General features: G+C 43.6%; 1 protein-coding gene across 1 annotated transcript in view; it reads right to left on the bottom strand.

Moving 5' to 3' along the window:
- Window positions 1-18,086, bottom strand: part of dnah9 (dynein, axonemal, heavy chain 9) — a gene marked incomplete at both ends in the record, with an annotated part of 183,263 nt that overhangs the window by 62,592 nt on the left and 102,585 nt on the right. The window contains 7 exons of the mRNA XM_079292632.1: window positions 4,831-5,035; window positions 7,504-7,626; window positions 7,710-7,945; window positions 9,046-9,234; window positions 10,733-10,852; window positions 11,843-12,037; window positions 12,403-12,633. Coding sequence (XP_079148758.1) covers window positions 4,831-5,035; window positions 7,504-7,626; window positions 7,710-7,945; window positions 9,046-9,234; window positions 10,733-10,852; window positions 11,843-12,037; window positions 12,403-12,633 — 1,299 coding nt within the window. The remainder of the gene's footprint in view (window positions 1-4,830; window positions 5,036-7,503; window positions 7,627-7,709; window positions 7,946-9,045; window positions 9,235-10,732; window positions 10,853-11,842; window positions 12,038-12,402; window positions 12,634-18,086) is intronic.

The raw sequence follows: 18,086 nt of genomic DNA, 5'->3' as shown, positions 1-18,086 counted from the left end.
TCAATAGTTAAAGTATAATCGAAAGATAAGGTTTATGATCATTATATAACGAATGTTTAATGCATAGAGTGATTTAACAAATGTAAAAACTGATTATAATAATGTTCTGTGTACCGGAGCTGAGATGTGGAAAAAGTGTTTGTCATGGTGTGTCAGCAGACCGAGTGAGTCAGGAACAGATGTTTTTGGGTGTGGGTCGGAAAAACAGACCCGCGGCAGCAAAGTCTGTTGCAAGAGATGACTCACACAGGCCAGAAGCAAGTCCGGTACTTTCCAGAAACAAACGCACACACAAGAGGGTGGGGGAAAGGATCATGAGTTCAGAACAGGAGGGAGGGGAACAAATAGCCCAAATCAAGGATAAAAGGAGACGCTTGCAAGCCCCAAAACGGGATTTCTACACAAGCCGTCCAGACGCTCTGAGAAGAAGATACGGACGATCGCAACTGAAGTATTCGAGGACTTCGTCTCTGTTCACGGAAAGAAGGCCGCTGTTCGTGGACAAAGAATTGAAAGACGGAGATTTTCCTCTCCCCACTGCTCGACTTAAACAACTGAACAACGGAGGAACACCGCAGCCCTAGAAATACTTTGTACTGAGCCTTGAGGACTGTTGGCCGAACTCCGCTGCGAGAGCAGGAGGAATCCGAGGGTCCGGCCGGACCTTCGCTCCTAACAACTCCAAAATAACTTTTTGACCGAACCATTGAAGATCCAGCTCCAACCGAGTCGTCTCGGCACCTAAAACCAATGAGTATAATCTAAGAAGAAAATTAAAGTAAAGAATCAAGTGTAGTAACATTTTATGTGAGCTGTAGCTTAACCCTTGCAAACTAACTAAATATAACCTGCAATAAATATCTAATCTGCATTTAAAGTAAAATTCTCAAGTGCATTTATTTGCTCAGGTAGTAAAAGTTCCTCGTGGCAGTAAAAAGCTAAATCCATTGTATGTCTAACAACTGAGTTCTGTAAGGTTATCCTAGAGACCGAATCCACTTAACAATCCCTTACGGTTTTAGAAGTAATCCTAGCCGCTAAAACCTAACCTGGCATTTACCAAGAGCACGGATCCAGAAGAGGGAAGCTGCCATAACCGACGCGACTGGTAGGAGCGCCCGGGGCGAGGCTGGCCCCTCAGCCGAGCGCACTCAGACCGGAGGAAGCAGGGTAGACGTCGGGAGTAACGGCAGTTAGCAGAGCCAGGCGAGTTCCCTCGCAAGAACACCAGCTCGACAATCTTTTAATAGAGAGCTGAGTCAGTAAGTAGCCCCGTATCGGGCCAGAAGTACCCCCAGGATCTAACACCACACCTGGACCTTTCCATTCTGTACAATCCACCCGTTTGTAGTAGACTTTGTCCCCTGTTTCGTATCGGTCATCAATGGGCCGCAGTTGTTTACGAAGGGCTCTTTGGATCCTTTCAGAGGACTCAGCTTCTGTAAATGCTCTCCTTGCAGCATGTAATGTTGTGATATGCTGGGCTATCCAAGTACTCATATTAGTACCTTCCAGAGCTGGCGGCTTATTAGTGAGAACTGAAGGCATATTTGGGTTTTGTCCAAATACCAGCTGGGAGGGACTGTAGCCATGCACATTGTGCATGGAGTTCTTTGCCATCAGGGCCCAGTCTAGGGCCATCCTCCAGTCACATCCATTGTCCTTCACTTTCATCAGGATTTCAGTGAGGGTTTGATTATGCCTTTCCAAAAGCCCATTGCTCCATGGGCTGTAAGCTGCAGTTGTTTTCACTTCAATGTTGAAGCTTTCAGCCATGTTCCTCATATCTTCGTTGTTGAATTCACCCCCATTGTCACTGAACAGTCTGCGTGGAGGACCATGAACACTTATCCAGCAATGTCTAAAGTGCTTCACAATCTCTTTGGGTTTCTTGGTGGTGACGATGCTCCCTGCACTGAATCGTGTGAAGTGGTCAATTGCATGCAGATACCACACTCCCGGCTCTAGCTCATGCAAATCCACAGCTACAGTTTCATTGTAGGTTGAGGCCATGGGCAAACCCACCGCAGGCGTTACTTTGGTTTGCTATATCTGATGCATGTCTCACAATTCTTTACAATGTCCTTCAGGATTGTGGTGCATTCATCATCAGCATTACCTGAGCAGGCCAGTAGTTTTTTCAGTCTGTCAACAGAGGCGTGTCCAAATTGCTTGTGTAGTTTCAACAGAACTTTCTCTTTTCTTTTGTTATCATGTTTTCTGTCACAGTGAGAATGTCATCCTCATTCTGGAGCTCATGTTCATCTGGGTTACTCACATCTCTGATGTTCACACAGTAATGTCCTGAAGATGTTAGTTCAAGTTTCACTGGCTGTTTAAACATTGTGGCTTTGTCATTTTCAATGTCTAAAACAGCACCTGCTCTTTTCAGTGAAGTTTTGCTTAAAAGCAATGGGATATTTACTGGGACCACTTCTGTTTCAATGTGACATCTAGTCTGTCCTATCATGGCTGGGATTTTCAATTTCTTTGTAGAATGAACAACTCTCCCATCACCAAACTTGAATGCTCTTACACTCTTTTTGTCCCCCATTTTCAGTAACTCACGTTGTGTTAGTCCACTCATGTAATGATCAAGCCATTTTTCTCCACACACAGTTCTAGTGTAAGCTGTGTCAATGACTGCTGATCCTAGAGACTCCACCATGAATATCTTTGTGTCAGACAACAATTCTTTTGACAACAAAGTAATGTTGCATTCTTCAACATCTGTAACTTAATCATCCTCTGTTAATTTAGCATGTTCATTTTTGTGAGGAAAATCTTTTGCCCAGTGATATGTGCTTTGGCAGACTGCACATCTTGATCTTCTCCCGTATCTGTCCAGTGGATTCGTCCCTTGGACAGCCGTATGGATCTGTGGGCTTGACCTGACATTACTTTCACGTTTGCCAGTAAACCGTGTGTAGTAGGCACAGTCAGCAGCACCCTCACACACACGGAGGTCAACAGCTCCCTCTTGTGGAGAATTATCGCCAAAGACTCTTTTCAAGGCTGACTTCATGTTTACAAACGAAAGGTTTGGACACGCGGTAAGTGCTAATTGTTTGTCTTTAACATTAAGTCCTGCAGTATCAAGTAGCTTGAAAGCTAACACAGCATCTGGAAGCTCCATCTTGAACTTACGTATTTTGTTGTACCGGCGCTCAAACTCGACAATGTAATCGACCATGGAGACTCCATTTTCTCTTGTGATCCGGTCAAACTCTGTGTACGCCTCGTACTGGCGATCCGTTTCCTCTTTCAAAAACACAGCGTCCAATTTCGTGAGAAGTACATTCATTCCTTCATTGTCGTTCAAATCCACTGCGGCAATTTCTAGTGCACTGTCCCTCGCTCTTCCCGTCAGCGATAAAGCGACCGCCAAGGCCTGCTTCTTCTCCTCGAGGTCCGTCACCAGCCTCCAAATTTCAACCTCATTTTTCCAGCTCTCGTAGGACTTCTTCTCGTCAAACGGCGGCGGAACTTTGTAATTGCCAGCAACCATCCTCTGCTACCATGTTAATTGAATAAGTCCAGCGACAACTGTACACGTTTCAGACTTTCTTTAACACGTATCCACGAACAATAGTTACACGTCTTCCGTTCCTCTAGAACTAACTGCGTCACACGCATGCGCACTAGTTAACTCCGTACTTAACAGCAAACGGGGTTTAGCCCGGGCTAACGACGTACCGTAGGGGTTCGCACTGAACTCCGGGTACTCAGCTCGGCTAACAAATTAATGCTAACCGAAACCTGGGCTTGCCGTAACACGTTAGCCAGAAGGAATAATGTCACACAGTCACCGACAAAACCAGTAAACAGGGTAGTCGGGGGAGCAGCTCTCCTAGACGCGGTCACTGCATGAATATTCTGTGTAACGTCTAAAATATGCTTCTTCCGAAGTACTTACTCCGCAAATCTAGACTGAAACATCCAACGACGTTAGAAAAAGAACCGTTGTGCTGTTATTCCACCTTGCTGTCCTGCATAAAAGATAAGGACAGGGAGTGGTGGGTGCAGAGTAGTTCCGCCACTAATCTGTTAGGGGAGGTAGTGACAGAGTCAAAACGATGTCGGTATAAAACGGACAGCCGCCACGGCGGACTATACACATATACACACACATATAGACGTCAACACTGTCGCGTTACACATCACACTTCTTTTGCTGCGGGAATACCAGCATGCCATCTAAAATCACACACAGAGGCGGTAATATGCCGCCATAGTTTGGTTGAGTGTAAGATAGCAAAGCAGGCTTAAAGGCTGATCGTCTTTGCAGCAGTGTTGCAGAATCTCCGCGTAAAAAGGGCTAGACACACATGCACACACAGCCTTGCAGTGTCCCAATCTTCCTAAGTGAGGGACCCAAAGCCCCATAATTATCACACATCCACTTAGTTTGCCATTAATCAAAGGCACCAGCTGATTGTTTTGGAATCGAAGAGCCCGGACCTGCAGTCTCTTGTGATGTTTTAGACGAACGATGTTTTCTTGCAGACGTGTAGACTTGAAGATGGGTAATGAGAGAGCTACGCCCGGCTGCTGGAGGCTCCAGACTCCTCTTACTGTTTCTTTTAATTACACCTGCACAGAGGAGATGTTAGGAGTGGAACTCAAAAGAGTGCAGCGTGGAATGGTTGTTTGTTCTCTGGTAGCACCTAAAGAGTGTGACAGATACTTCTTTCATGTCTGCTCAGGTTCACTTTTACATTCCTGCGACATCAGATCAAATGAGATCATATGAAAAATGCCTCTTTGTTGTTATATATATGTATCAGGTAGTGTATCTCTCTGCCTCCACTGATACTCTCACTCCCTCACCTTCAGCTGTTCCAGGTCAGGTCTCTCCATGCTGACCACCGCAGCCAGCAGCTGATCCTCCAGGCCGTCTCTGGTCACTGTGAAATTTATTAAGGTGCACTGGGCCTGCAGCTCCGGCTGGTAATGAGGGCTGGCGAGCTTGGTGTGTAGGATGAGACGGAAATTAGGATTGTACTCGCACTCCTTGTCTCCGATCTTTATGTACCTGGTAACAAGAGCCAGAAAACTTCTGATCATTAAGAGCCACTAAATGGAGGTAGAGATTCTAAAATAGGAAAGTGTTGTCAAAGCAGACACCAGATAAGGGGATTCATCAATAACTGCAATGCTTTATACTGCAAGTCCAAGGTCTTATGTCAAACTCTTTCCTTATTAAGAATGTCAGGTCACTATCAATTGAACTATTATGCTGGTGTTATTCTGTTTCTTGTTGTCAACAAATCCCACAAAAACACAAATCTAATCCCTCAATACTTTCTGAAGTCCCTATTCTGTCTGTGACACTCAGCTCCAAGATCATTGGTTCCTACTAAGACTTTCAATACAGATAACAAAGACATTGTTTCATTTTTTAACAGAACTTTCATAATCAAACCAATTCTCTCTCACCCTGACCTGGAAAAAGTCATTCATGCATTCATCTTTTCAAGACTCGACTACTGTAACTCCCTTCTCTCTGGCATCAAGCAGAAGTCACTCTCTCTCCTCCAACTAGCTCAGAACGCAGCAGCTCGTCTTTTCACTGGTTTTAACAAACGACATCACATTACCCCAATCCTGGCTTCTCTTCACTGGCTCCCTGTTTGTTTTAGAATTGGTTTTAACATTTTACTCATCACTTTTAAAGCACTTATGGGTCTGGCCCCAAAATATAAATAGGAAATGTTGACCCCCCTATGAGCCAGTTGGCAGCCTCAGATCCTCAGGTGGGGCCCTCCTGGCTGTTCCAAGGTCGAGGCTAAAAACGAAAGGTGAACGACCTGCCTGAGGAGATAAGGCTCGCAGAATCAGTAAATCTTAAAACTTATTTTTACAGACTGGCTTTTATGTGATGTCATCGCTATACTGCTTTATTTTTATTTGTTGATTTTATGAATTTATTTTACGAAATTCATTTGATCATATCGACTGTTTTCTGTTTCATCTGTTGTAATGTGTTATCCAGGTTTAACTCTTAGTTAAATAGTTCTCGTGCTTTATTGGGCCTCACTGTTGAGTTTTCTCTTATTGTTATTATTGCCTTGCTTTTGCTGCTTTGTGTTTTTAAAGGTGCTATATAAATAAAGTTATTATTATTATTGTTATTGGTGTTGATTTTGGTAGTCCCTGTGGACAAAAGCGATTGGGTTTCCAAACAACAGAATTCCTTAAGAAAACCTCTCCTGGTCCTGGTTCTCCCATGCCTCCCCTCCCACTAGTAAACAAAGGAGTTTATGCTGATCCTGCGTGGAGTCAATCGTTTGAAGATTTCGGAGGGACTTGGACCTGATGACAGGCATTAAGAATAACCATATAGAAATAGCCAGTATTCTGGCTGATGGACTAGTTTACTTATGTAGCTCATATAGAGGGATCAGTGTTAAACTTAGTGTTTCACAACCAGCTACAAGTTCCTCGAAGGGACTTTAAAAAGGCTCAGTAATTTGCTGAAACAGCTGGCTGCTGTAATGTTCTGGAAACGTCACTCAAATGGTGCATTTGTTGGGGACTATTTTCAGTGGCAGATTTATACACATGTGCTGCTCTAGTGAGTATCTATGGCAGCAGGAGGGTGCTTTCTCCTTTCATTTGGTTGCTCTCATGGAAGTACTCCAATGCAATACTGTCTGTTATTATTTTCTATCACTTCATACTGTCTCTTTTATAAAAATTGTTAATTTTCATGGTCATTACCTGAAGGGGAACGTTCAGTGTTTCCACTGTATGTGTTTACTGACTTTGTAAAGCTTGCAGTAGTATTTATCTGATACATACAATATGCGTATATTACAGATGTTGAAAGTGTTAAAACTACAGTATGACAGTTTTGCTTTATGGAAGGTTGATAATAGTTATACTATTTTTAATTGAAGCTGTCATCATCTGATGGTTTGTGTCAATGTGATAATTTCACTCTAATGGTGATAAAGTAACAGTTTATTGACAATGTTATCTTACTGTATGTACAAGTGGAAAGTCCTTAGTATAAAACAAGAGTGTTTTCACTCCAACTAAAAACAGTAAGAAAATTTTCTGATTTATAATCCATCATGTCAGAGGTGGAACACCGACGAGATGACATGCTTGCCAAAGAAAGGGCCAATATGAAACACATATAATGTGTCAAACAGGCCGGCAGTGCTAGTGCTGCTACAATACTTGTTTATTGTGAAAGAAGTATATTATACACATTGAACCCAGTGTGCTGAGGGTTTATGTAGACATGCATTAGTTGCTCTGCTCTAAAAACTTGAGTTCCTAACTATACAGCTGCCTCCAGGGAAGTCTTAAAATAATGTATTTGTAAATCTACATTTCCATGAGAAATGTTCAAACTCCATGTGCTGATCAAGAACAAGTGACTGGATTGAAAGCTACTAAAGAAACCTTGAGGTGAGATTGTCTTGTTGGCAGGTAAGGTTTAATTCTTAGCCCTGGCTCACAATGTTTTTAAAAGGTTGAAGTCTTCTTTACCTGCCCTTCTTAATGGTTTCTCTGCCCAGCAGAGGACCAAGAACAGGATCCAATGTTTCCTCCAAGTTCTCGATCAGAACCACATCGCCTGCTGCCAGTGCTCTCTCTACGGCATTCAGGAACCTGAGGACAAAACAGCAGAATCCCTCTGTCAAGATCTTCTTCCAAAGATGACCATGAGCGCATCTCACCACAAAGCCTCTTACCCTCTCTGTCCCATGCGGATGACACGTAGGTTTTCACCATATTTGGCTTTGATCCACTTGATGCCTTGCAGCTGGGGGTCCACCATGAGGGGCCAGCGCTGGCAGGAAGTGAGGATTGTGGCATTTTCAGTGGACATCCTGTCAGCGGGCAGCCCCTCATTCTGCCATGCTGCGATGTCGGCGTCATCTGTCAGCATGGTCAGAGGGTCTAGGTCAGGGGTCACTGGGATGGAAACCTTACAGAAGATAGCGGCGAGTACATATTCAGCTTGCATCATTTAATAGTACTACTACTACTAATAATAATAATACATGAGTATATAGCAAATAAGTTCATGACCTTTTTTTTGTTACAGATATAAAAAGGAGTATTGTGGACACATGTAGTTAAGATGGTGATTTTATATGTGGGTTTGGATATAATGTTCAGCATCTGATTTCCATCATCATCCATAAATTGCAGGAGAAAACATAAGCAGTTCATGTTGACCAACCACAGTCCCTTCACAGTGAGAAAGTCAGACAGGTTGTAAAGCTGCATAACAAAATCCTGAGTGCTCATAACTACATCATGGGGATGTAAGCTGATAGTTGTATGAAGACAGCTGGATACCAAATCCCCTGCAGCCCCAAAGGTATTTTCACCATAGATCACCATTTTAAAAGAGATGCCTTGAAAACTGTTGACAGGATGCCTCAAACTTCAAACAAGGTAAATTATATGTCTTTGTAAAAAAATAAAATGTAATCTATAAAAGCATTATATTTGTAAAACTTTCTCATATTAAAATGTGACATAATCCCAATATAATGTCTGTGAGTTGAGAAGGAGAAACACTACTGAGCATGTGCAGCGAGCTATCAAAAACATTCTTGGCTTATGCGCTTGGCCAGCAGTGAACTTTCAAGTGACTGGGTGCCATTTAGAAGTCCAGTACCCCGTTGTTAGAATGAATCCCCGCGTAAGCTGTGCTGCATGTTAACATGGACAGTCTGAGTGGTGGTTTCCTTCCAGATACTGTCAACTTGTCTGATCATCCGACTGCTTGTGCTTGTTGCCCGGTCTGATTTTTAGCAATGTCGGTGCATTCCAAGAATTCAGTAATTACTTTCGTAAGTGCAGTGTTATAGTAACCCACAGAAATTAAGTTAAAAATGTGTTTTCTTGAATGTTGTCTTCACGCTCAGTGATCCCCACCAGCATCCTGAGCTGACAGATAGTTCTTGAGAGCTCCATGTGGTATCTCCATAGCTGCTGTAATCCTGACATGTAGTTACATTTTTGAGTGAGAGCACGTCAGCCATCCACCCTTAATGCACCAGTGAAGACACCCACCTCCAGCTGACTGAGATAGGGCCTCCAGATGTTGTCCATGAGCTGGAGCCGGTAGCGTTTGGTGAAGTATCCCAGGTAGGAGATGAAGGCGGTGATGAGGAGGACGTCCCCACATAGAGTCCTCCTCTGTTTCTTGAAGTTTTCTACAGCCTCTGCCCAGCGAACGTTCTCTGATTCTAGACCTCCCACCTGAAACACAGGGACAGACCGAGAGCACATTGATCTATTTCCCTCCATTACTGTAACATATTCTCCACAGGCAGCCTGAAAAATCTAATCGAAATTTGTCTACAGCTGGCGTTGTTGATGCTCAGCCTCATAAACACCAGGAAATCTCCAGAACAACAGCATCTTGCACCCTTCAAGTCCTTTTTATTAGGTTTTCATATTGTTTATCGTGTACCCTCTCCTCTACTTTACTGCAGCAATGATCCAACTCGCCTTCAGGGATCACCTTAATAACTTGTCTCTTCCAAACTCTGATACTGACTGTAACGTCTCCGCATACATCCCAGAGACACTGTACTCTTCAGCAAGCTGTGACTGATGAGCAGAGCACAACCTCTCATGCTTTTGTTGCTCCTGTCAGGCCTTTTGAAATCTTCTTCTGCATAATTTACATTATCATACTAACAGTGTCAACACTCCTCTTTTTGTTGTGCTGCTATCAGCAGCACATTTACACCCTGCCAGCTAATGGTGGGATTTATATATGTGTGCGTGTGTGTATCTGTGTAAACATATGTACTGTGCACCTAAGAAAAAGACAGCTGCACTAACAAGCAGATGTAAAAATAGCTTTCAGGTGTACGTGTGTAAAAATACAAGTTGGTGCACTCGTGGTGTCATGCAAAAGCTACAATCTTTTTCTGTTTGTTTTTATTTTTCTATTCACATTTAGACTTTGTTAGAAAACATCTATAATGTGATGCTTGAACTTCGATAGATTTAACTGTTTCCGACTGTCATTTATACTCCTATATATTTGTAGAAGTCAAGCTGATGATATGTATGACATCAGAATTTAACCATGTATGTACATAAACCAGATGACTTGCAGGTTTGAATGTCAGCCAAACTTTATCGTGGAGTGCACAACAAATGGTGAGGATTGATGAAAAGTCGAATGGCCGCATGTTTTATGGATATTGTTGTTTACATTTTTGACGAATCGTTGCTTCGAGTGTGAGCAGCTCCTGTTTGTACTCAGATTACTCTGGTAATGAAGAAGATGTTCTCAAGTTATTAAGAGTGCCTTTTTTCTTCTGACTACGTCTTTGGACGTCTATCGTGTCCTCCGTGGACACCACCAGTAGAGTGTGGGTTCAGTTGACTGTTGCAAGGTGCAAATTATGTGTGTGTGTTTGGATTTTAGTGAGTTATGACTCTATGAAGAAGTTGTGTAATGTTTGTAAATTGTGTCACAACTGCAGACATATTACGGTCATTTATCAAATTGCATAATCAGTTCATAATAATGTTTCGTATTGGTTTTCGTCCATACTAAATATGTATATGTGCATTTAGGACAAGCACAGCGAAAAGTAGTTTGTGGGTATACGTGTCTATCAATACAAGTTTGTATCGATCTGTATCTTTCTGAGGGAAAGAGCAAGTGGGACAGATGGGAGAGTGTGTGTGTGTGTGTGTGTGGTGCTCTGTGTGACCCCGGTGTTGCCCTCCTCACCAGGCGGTTGGCCAGGGAAATGGTGCGCGCCGTTGACTCTGCTTCCTGTTGGCACTTAAGCTTGTCTGCAGTGGCTTTCTGAAACTTGGCTGTCAGCTTGGCCAGGTTCTCATTAAGGTGCTGATAGGCCACAAACACACAGACAGACACACATAGGAATAGAGACAGATTGGCTGTTCAAATACAGTGCGGTCCTAAAGAAACATCAGAGACAAAGAACAGTGAAAGCTAAAGTCTGTCCATGAAAGAAACTTGGGAGTGTGTGAACAGTTGTGTAAAAGTTGTCATTCCTTCTGCTATGGATTTATTTGGCATATGGAAGTAATTAGCACAAGGACAAACAGGATTAATCGGAGGAGAGGCACACAGGTTCAGTAGATTAGTCTGAGCATTCCTAATTCCCCTTGGCTCCGAACCCACTCTCCACTCAAGCGATCTGAATGAGGGCTGAGAAATGATAGCGAGAAGTCATGCTGGATCTTATTACGAGTCGTCACTCGGCATGGTTTGATGTAAGCAGCCGTCGCAGCGTCCCGAGCACTGCGGTCTGCTGGGGCTGATGGGCTGAATGTCAAATGCCACGGAGAAACAATTATTTACAGTTGCTTTTATCAATAGGGTTTTAGGTTGATGGATGTGGTTTTAGATTAATGAACAGTAAAAGCCTTTAACAGCACTCACGCCAGCTTTGTATCGATGAAATGCTAGTGGTATATCACTTCTGGCAGAGCTCTCAACTGTCACTCAAGCCTTGATAAAATAAATCATATCCTGAATTTTTGCTCCTTCTTATAGCCTCTGGTTGTTTTGATTCTATTTATGTGGCATTCAATTCTTATTGTATTGCATATCTTCTGGGTTTGATGGAGCTGAGATTTCAGGCTTTCACAAATATTGCTCAGCCCACAATCTGTTTTGTACAAACGTCAGCCCACCAACTTAAGTTTAAAGACACCCCTTAGTGTTTCTGTCAGTGACTTCATGTCCTTTCTTTCATAATGTATCCTCAGGATTTTAGATATTGGAATTGCCTGCTTTTGAAACAGATACTTGGCATGTAGCAAATCAACTTTTCATTTCCTGTAACCTCATTCTGACGTGATGGCTTACATTGATCTTGCTCTTGATGGCGGCGAGCTTCTCCTGTGCAGTAGCCAGCTCTGCATTGGCCTTGCTCAGAGCCTGCCTCTTGGGCTCCACCTCGCAGTAAACCTCGTAGAACTTGACAACGTTTAAAACCCAGGAGCACAGGCCGGCTGCCGCGTTCGACTTGGAGGCCACCAGATCTGGCTGGAAATCTTGATCCTGAGATCGAGAAGATGAACAAATGCTGTGTAAAATAAATAAGCAATAATGATGAACATGATTGAACATTTGTATTTGACCACCACTATTGAAAATATTAAAGCTCTTTTAGCAGACGTATAAAAACATGTCACATACACTGTCTAAATGAAATCAGTGTGGTGCACATAGTATAATTGAACTGGTTTATTTTCTCCATCCGTCATCGAGACGCTCAGCAGCCATAATGGGCCGCTGTCATCTTAGTCTTTTTAGTCTCTGCTAAATGTAGGACTCATTAGTGCATTTTTAACAAGCAGCAGACACTGCACACTGTGCGCCGTTAGCTTGGACTTTAATGAATGAGGGCTAATTGAGATGCTCACCTGCAGGTAAGGCTGAATAGCTTTGAGGCAAGCCTCTGGGATCTTCTCCTTGTTGAAGTTTATCAGAGAGTCCAGGAACGCATCCACTTTGGCCATCATCACCTTTGCGGCCTTCCAGCTGCGATCTTTTGGGACTTTGCCGCCAGGCGCTGTCAGGACCATGACTGCCGCTGTGACGTTGGTCACGGCCGCCACCGGAGAGCCGAATGACTTCAACTCTGTCAGGTTGTTCTGAGGTAGGCCAGATAGTGGGAATAACGAATGGGAAATGAAAGAGCTATGATTGAATTGAACAACTGCATATCTCTGCTGTCTGCTGGGGGAAAAGAGGGAGAAAATGGTTAGGATTAGACTAAAGAAAGAAGAACCTGTGCTGACTTTAGGAAGACAACAGAGAATTCTAATTAGGGCATCTTTAGAGAGCTCTGAGCAGTGATTGAAACTGTCTGTTTTGCTTGTTTGAACAGGGAGCACCTTTAAACACAGAGGGTGAAATCCCAGAGGCTGCTCATAAACCTACATGGGATGAGAGGATGAAGTACAATGCCTGCAGAACAGAGACAAGACATTATTTTAACAAAGACCCACACTGAAAAAAAAGACTTTTTGGCCCTGTAGTTATTACCTCGATTATTTTTGTAAATTGTACAAGAAATTATCATTCCAGTGCTTTTACTTTAAAAACCTTTTATTTAATGTGTTACTTGGTGTTTGTTTGTAATTATGTATCCTTATTTTTACAAGTACATTGTAATCATTCACACTAAGTAATATCTACTAAACTACTGTATTGAATGCACTACCTGTGTCAAGAAGATTTGAGCCCACAGAGCTGCCTCTGGTACATGCTTGCACATTCAAGGGAAAGTCAGGATATAAAAGCACAAAGTATATACTCAGAATAAAGTGTATGATCATTATATAACAAAATGTTTAATCAATATGTAACGAATGTTTAATGCATAGAGTGATTTAACAAATGTAAAAACTGATGAACAAATGTTCTGTGTGACCGGAGCTGAGATGTAGGAAAAGTGTTTTGTCAGGATGAGTTAGCAAAAAGAGTGAAGTTAGGAACAGATGTTATTGGGTGTGGTTAGGAAAAGACTGTTGCAAGAGATGAGTCATCGAGGCATAATATATATGATATAGGATAAGCCTGGACTTGCCTGGACTTGTCTGGACATGTCCAGGACCAAACGCCCACTCAAGTGGGTGGGGAGATGAGATCATGTGTTGGACAGGAGGGGGCAGACAGCCCAAATGATGGATAAAAGGAGACGTTTGTAGGCAGCAAACTGGGATTTCTACACGGGTGACATCCAAGTGCGCTGATGAGGAGATACGGACGATTGCAACTGATGTATTGAGGACTTCGTCTCTGTTCACGGAAAGAAGACCGCTGTTCGTGGACAATAAGATTTAAAGACTGAGGTTTTCCTCTCCCCACTGCTCGATTCTTAACAACTGGACAACGGAGAATACGCAGCAGCCCTAGAAAGACTTTGTACTGAGTTTTGAGGACTGTTGAACGGACTTCGCTGCGAGAGCAGGAGGAGTCCGAGGGTCCGGCCGGACCTTAGCTCCTAACAACTCCAAAAGAACCTTTTCATCACACCATTGAAAATCCAGCTCCAACCGAGCCGTCTCGGCATCTAAATCTAATGAGTATAATCGTAGAAGAAAATTAAAGAATCAAGTGTAGTGACATTATATGTGAGCTGTAGCTTAACCCTTGCAAACTAACTAAATATAACCTGCAATAAATATCTAATCTGCATTTAAAGTAAAATTCTCAAGTGCATTCATTTGCTCAAGTGGTAAAAAGTTCCTCGTGGCGGTAAAAAGTTAAAGTCATTGTATGTCTAACAACTGAGTTCTGTAAGGTTATCCTAGCGACCGAATCCACTTAACAACCCCTTACGGTTTTAGAAAGAAGTAATCCTAGCCGTTAAAACCTAACCTGGCATTTACCAAGAGCACGGATCCATAAGAGGGAAGCTGCCATAACCGACGCGACTGGTGGGAGCGCCCGGGGCCAGGACTGGTCTCTCGGCCGAGCGCGCTCAGACCGGAGGAAGCAGGGTAGACGTCGGGAGTAACGGCAGTTAGCGGAGCCAGGCGAGTTCCCTCGCCAGAACACCAGCCCGACAATCTTTTAATAGAGAGCTGAGTCACTAAGTAGCCCCGTATCGGGCCAGAAGTACCCCAGGATCTAACACCTGACACAACAAAGTAAATTGTACTTGGGTAATACAAGTGAAACCTGGCAACATATAGCGTGTACTCAGGGAGTGACGTCAGAGGAGAGTTCGCGCTTTTTTCTACAGCGAAACAACGGAACAGCAGAAACAAGTACGGCAGCTGAGGAGAGGAATTTCATGGACGGGAGCTATTAGGGTAGGTTGTTTAATTAACACTCTACGTTGCTGTTGAGCCTTCGGTCAAGTCTGTGTTTGAGTTGTGAACACTGAAGTGAACACTAGCGAACTGGTCAGTTTAGCATGCTAGCTAGTTAGGCTATCATGCTAGCTAACGTGGGACAGCATTACAAACATGGCTCACGGCGCTACATTTTGTAGACATGTTTTTGGTGGTTTTGGTCACGACTTTACAGGGTTCTCCCTTGAAAAGTTGTTGGCCTGGGGACACGGTGCTGGACCAGCTGCGGTCCGTCGACGAGGGGGAGGGGGAATTACTTCGGTTTTGTGAAGCCCACTTCTGCCACACAGGTGCTTTGCTGTGCTGAGTCACACACACGCTCTCTCTCGGACATCCTCAAGTCCAGCCGAGGTCAAATGAGGGAAATGTGACAAGACAGGGAATCATAGCTGAGCAGCAACAAGCTCTGGTCATGTGCTAAAATATATCCCATACGTGGTGGAATTAGTGACTTTAGAGCGAGTCTAATACACTTAACATTATTTTGTCACCATCATATTCTGATATATTTTTACAGTAACTTATATTTCTGTCATCAGTTTTAAACTTGTCTCTTATGTCTCTATCCAATGCGGTGTCCTTGATGATGAAGGCTGTGGGCATAAAACAAGGTTCCAGTACTGTGTTGAGTTAGTGCCACATATCAACATGACCAGGCCTGCTGTGTATCTCAGTATTAACGTCATGGTGACTTGTTTATGTGGGGATAAAACATGCTATCGATATGAAGATTTAAGCCAAATTCAGATTTAATGTTGTGTGTTCATGTTTTAACATAATTTCTCTATATATTTCACAGAATATTAAAGGACGTTCACTCTCAGCAAGTTGACATCAACAGTTGACGCAAGGTAAAATCAACTAAGTTAGTACTGTTATAGTTTAACTTGACATATACATTTGAAGTCGTAGTTTGTGTTGCTGCTCAATAGTACATTATACTGGCAGGACTACTGCATTAATTGTTTTAGCAAGGTACCTCATCTTGATCTTGTTGTTTTTTAATGTCTTTTGTTTCAGATCAATGAGGAGTTCAGAAGAATAACCACAGTTCATCTGGAGCGAACCTTTTTGTCGAAATTGGACAATTGCACCACCAACTTTCTGGAGATACTTGGGACAAAAGGCGGAGTTGCAGGAACCAAAGACCCATGCTGGATTCACCCAGCCTGGTAAAGTTTAGATATCATATATTAATATTTTATAAAATTATGTTGGGCTCATATACACTGAGACTAGATACATAATGACGCATTTGAACACATTCAATATTTTTGTTAGTTTCCCCCACTATTGTCCTTTTTTGAGAACGCATCAGACTCGAAGGCATAAAAATGAACATTAGTAAATTTGAATTTCAAAGATGTCATTGAAGAGGACTATGCTCAACATGTCATGAAGATCCTTGTCATCCATGGAAATGCAACACAGAAAGGCTTCACTCCTGACAATGTGTTCGTCGTCATCGAGGGAAAAGAGGTTCTTGATGACTGTCAAAGTGTGGCAAAGGCTTGCCTTCTGCTCATGGGCTTCATCTGTGTATCTAAGTGTTGTAAAGCAATACACATCGGTTCTAATTAAAAGTGTTTGTTAAATGACTAAGTGTTTGTGTCCTTAAATTTGTTATTGGCAGCACTGATTTAGAAATGTTTTGTCTGGCAACGCCAACCAGATTATATATGTTGGTGTTGGTGTGTGTCGGTCAGCAGTGACCTCTTTCACAGTTCACAAGTAAAGCTGCTGCAGTTTAAAAGAAGATGTTTCATGTTTTGTAGAAACCTTATGTTAAGACAATTTTATTAAATAACAGTAGCGCAGTTTAGAAAATGCAACAGTCATATTTGAATAGTTGTGTAGAGAAGTAGTAGATAAAAGATATATTGTGTAAATATTACTTAATATTTCTCAACAGAAAAAGTAAAGAAAAGCTAGTTAACTATACATGAAACACCTAATTGATTTTTACTCGGGTTTTGTAATTAGATCCAAAGGTAGCCTGAGTAAAGATTACTATAAAAGGCTCAGTACATTTTATGTCTAAGGGAGAAATTTGCAAGTAAAAGATACTTGTGTAGGTGTGTGGAAACAAACAAGGAGTCGAGTATTCCCTTTGGCTGCACCATGTGGCTGTTTATTTCCATCCATACAAACATTTTACACATTCACTTCCTGTCACCCTTTAACCTCCTCTGTCACCAGGGTTACGCCCCTTTCCTTAAAGGGGCCCCGTGAATTCGGTCGTCCCCTACATGCCTCCCCCCAGAATTCACCAACTCCCGAGATTAGTCCCAACCATTAATGTTTGGGGGCCCGGATCAACCGACCAGCCCGACTCCGTGTCTCTGGGGCCGGAGGCAGAACCACCGTTGAAGGCCCCCTCCGGGTCCTGTCGTGCTGAGGTGGGAGGGCACGAGGCCGCCCCCGCCGTGGGGGTTCAGCCAACCGTACAGGTTGGTCCAGGTCCAGATGTGCTGGTTTAAGGCGGTCAACCGACACGTACTCCAGCTTGCCGCCCATGTCGACCTTGCAGGTTTTGTCTCCGGTCTCCAGCACCCGAAACGGCCCGACGTAGGGGGGTTGAAAGGGTCCACGGTGGCCGTCCTGGCAAACAAACACATACTCCGCTGACCTGAGGCTGGACGGGACATATGACTGCGGAAGGCCGTGCTACGACGTGGGCACTGGTTTAAACAGCCTGGCTTTTTCCAGGAGCGTTTCCCGCTGCTGGGTTGCAGACCAAGGGTCTGTGACTTTGGGGATAAACTCCCCCGGGACCCGCAGTGGCTCTCCATAGACCAGCTCAGCCGATGAAGCTTGCAGATCATCTTTGGGGGCTGTCCTGAGCCCCAACATGACCCACGGGAGCCTGTCCACCCAACTGCTGTCTTTGAGGCTGGCACGGAGAGCAGCTTTCATCGACCGGTGGAACCGCTCGCATAAGCCATTAGCCTGCGGGTGGTAGGCGGTAGTGCGATGGCGCTTCACCCCTAGGCTTCCTGCAACTGCATTCCACAGCTCTGATGTAAACTGTGGGCCTCGGTCCGAGGAAACGTCAGCTGGGGCTCCAAACCTGGCGACCCAAGCCTGAATAAATGCCCGAGCCACCTCATCCGCCGTTGTTGATGACAACGGGACAGCTTCTGGCCAACGAGTGGTTCGGTCTACCATCGTGAGATGTGTGAACCCACGGGATGGGGGCAAAGGTCCTACCAAGTCCACATTCACATGATCGAACCTCCTTT

The sequence above is a fragment of the Melanostigma gelatinosum genome, assembly GCF_949748355.1.
Source record: "Melanostigma gelatinosum genome assembly, chromosome: 21".
Taxonomy (NCBI): Eukaryota; Metazoa; Chordata; class Actinopteri; order Perciformes; family Zoarcidae; genus Melanostigma; species Melanostigma gelatinosum.
Note: the sequence above shows the minus strand (reverse complement) of the source record. Positions and strands in the feature narration are given on the sequence as shown.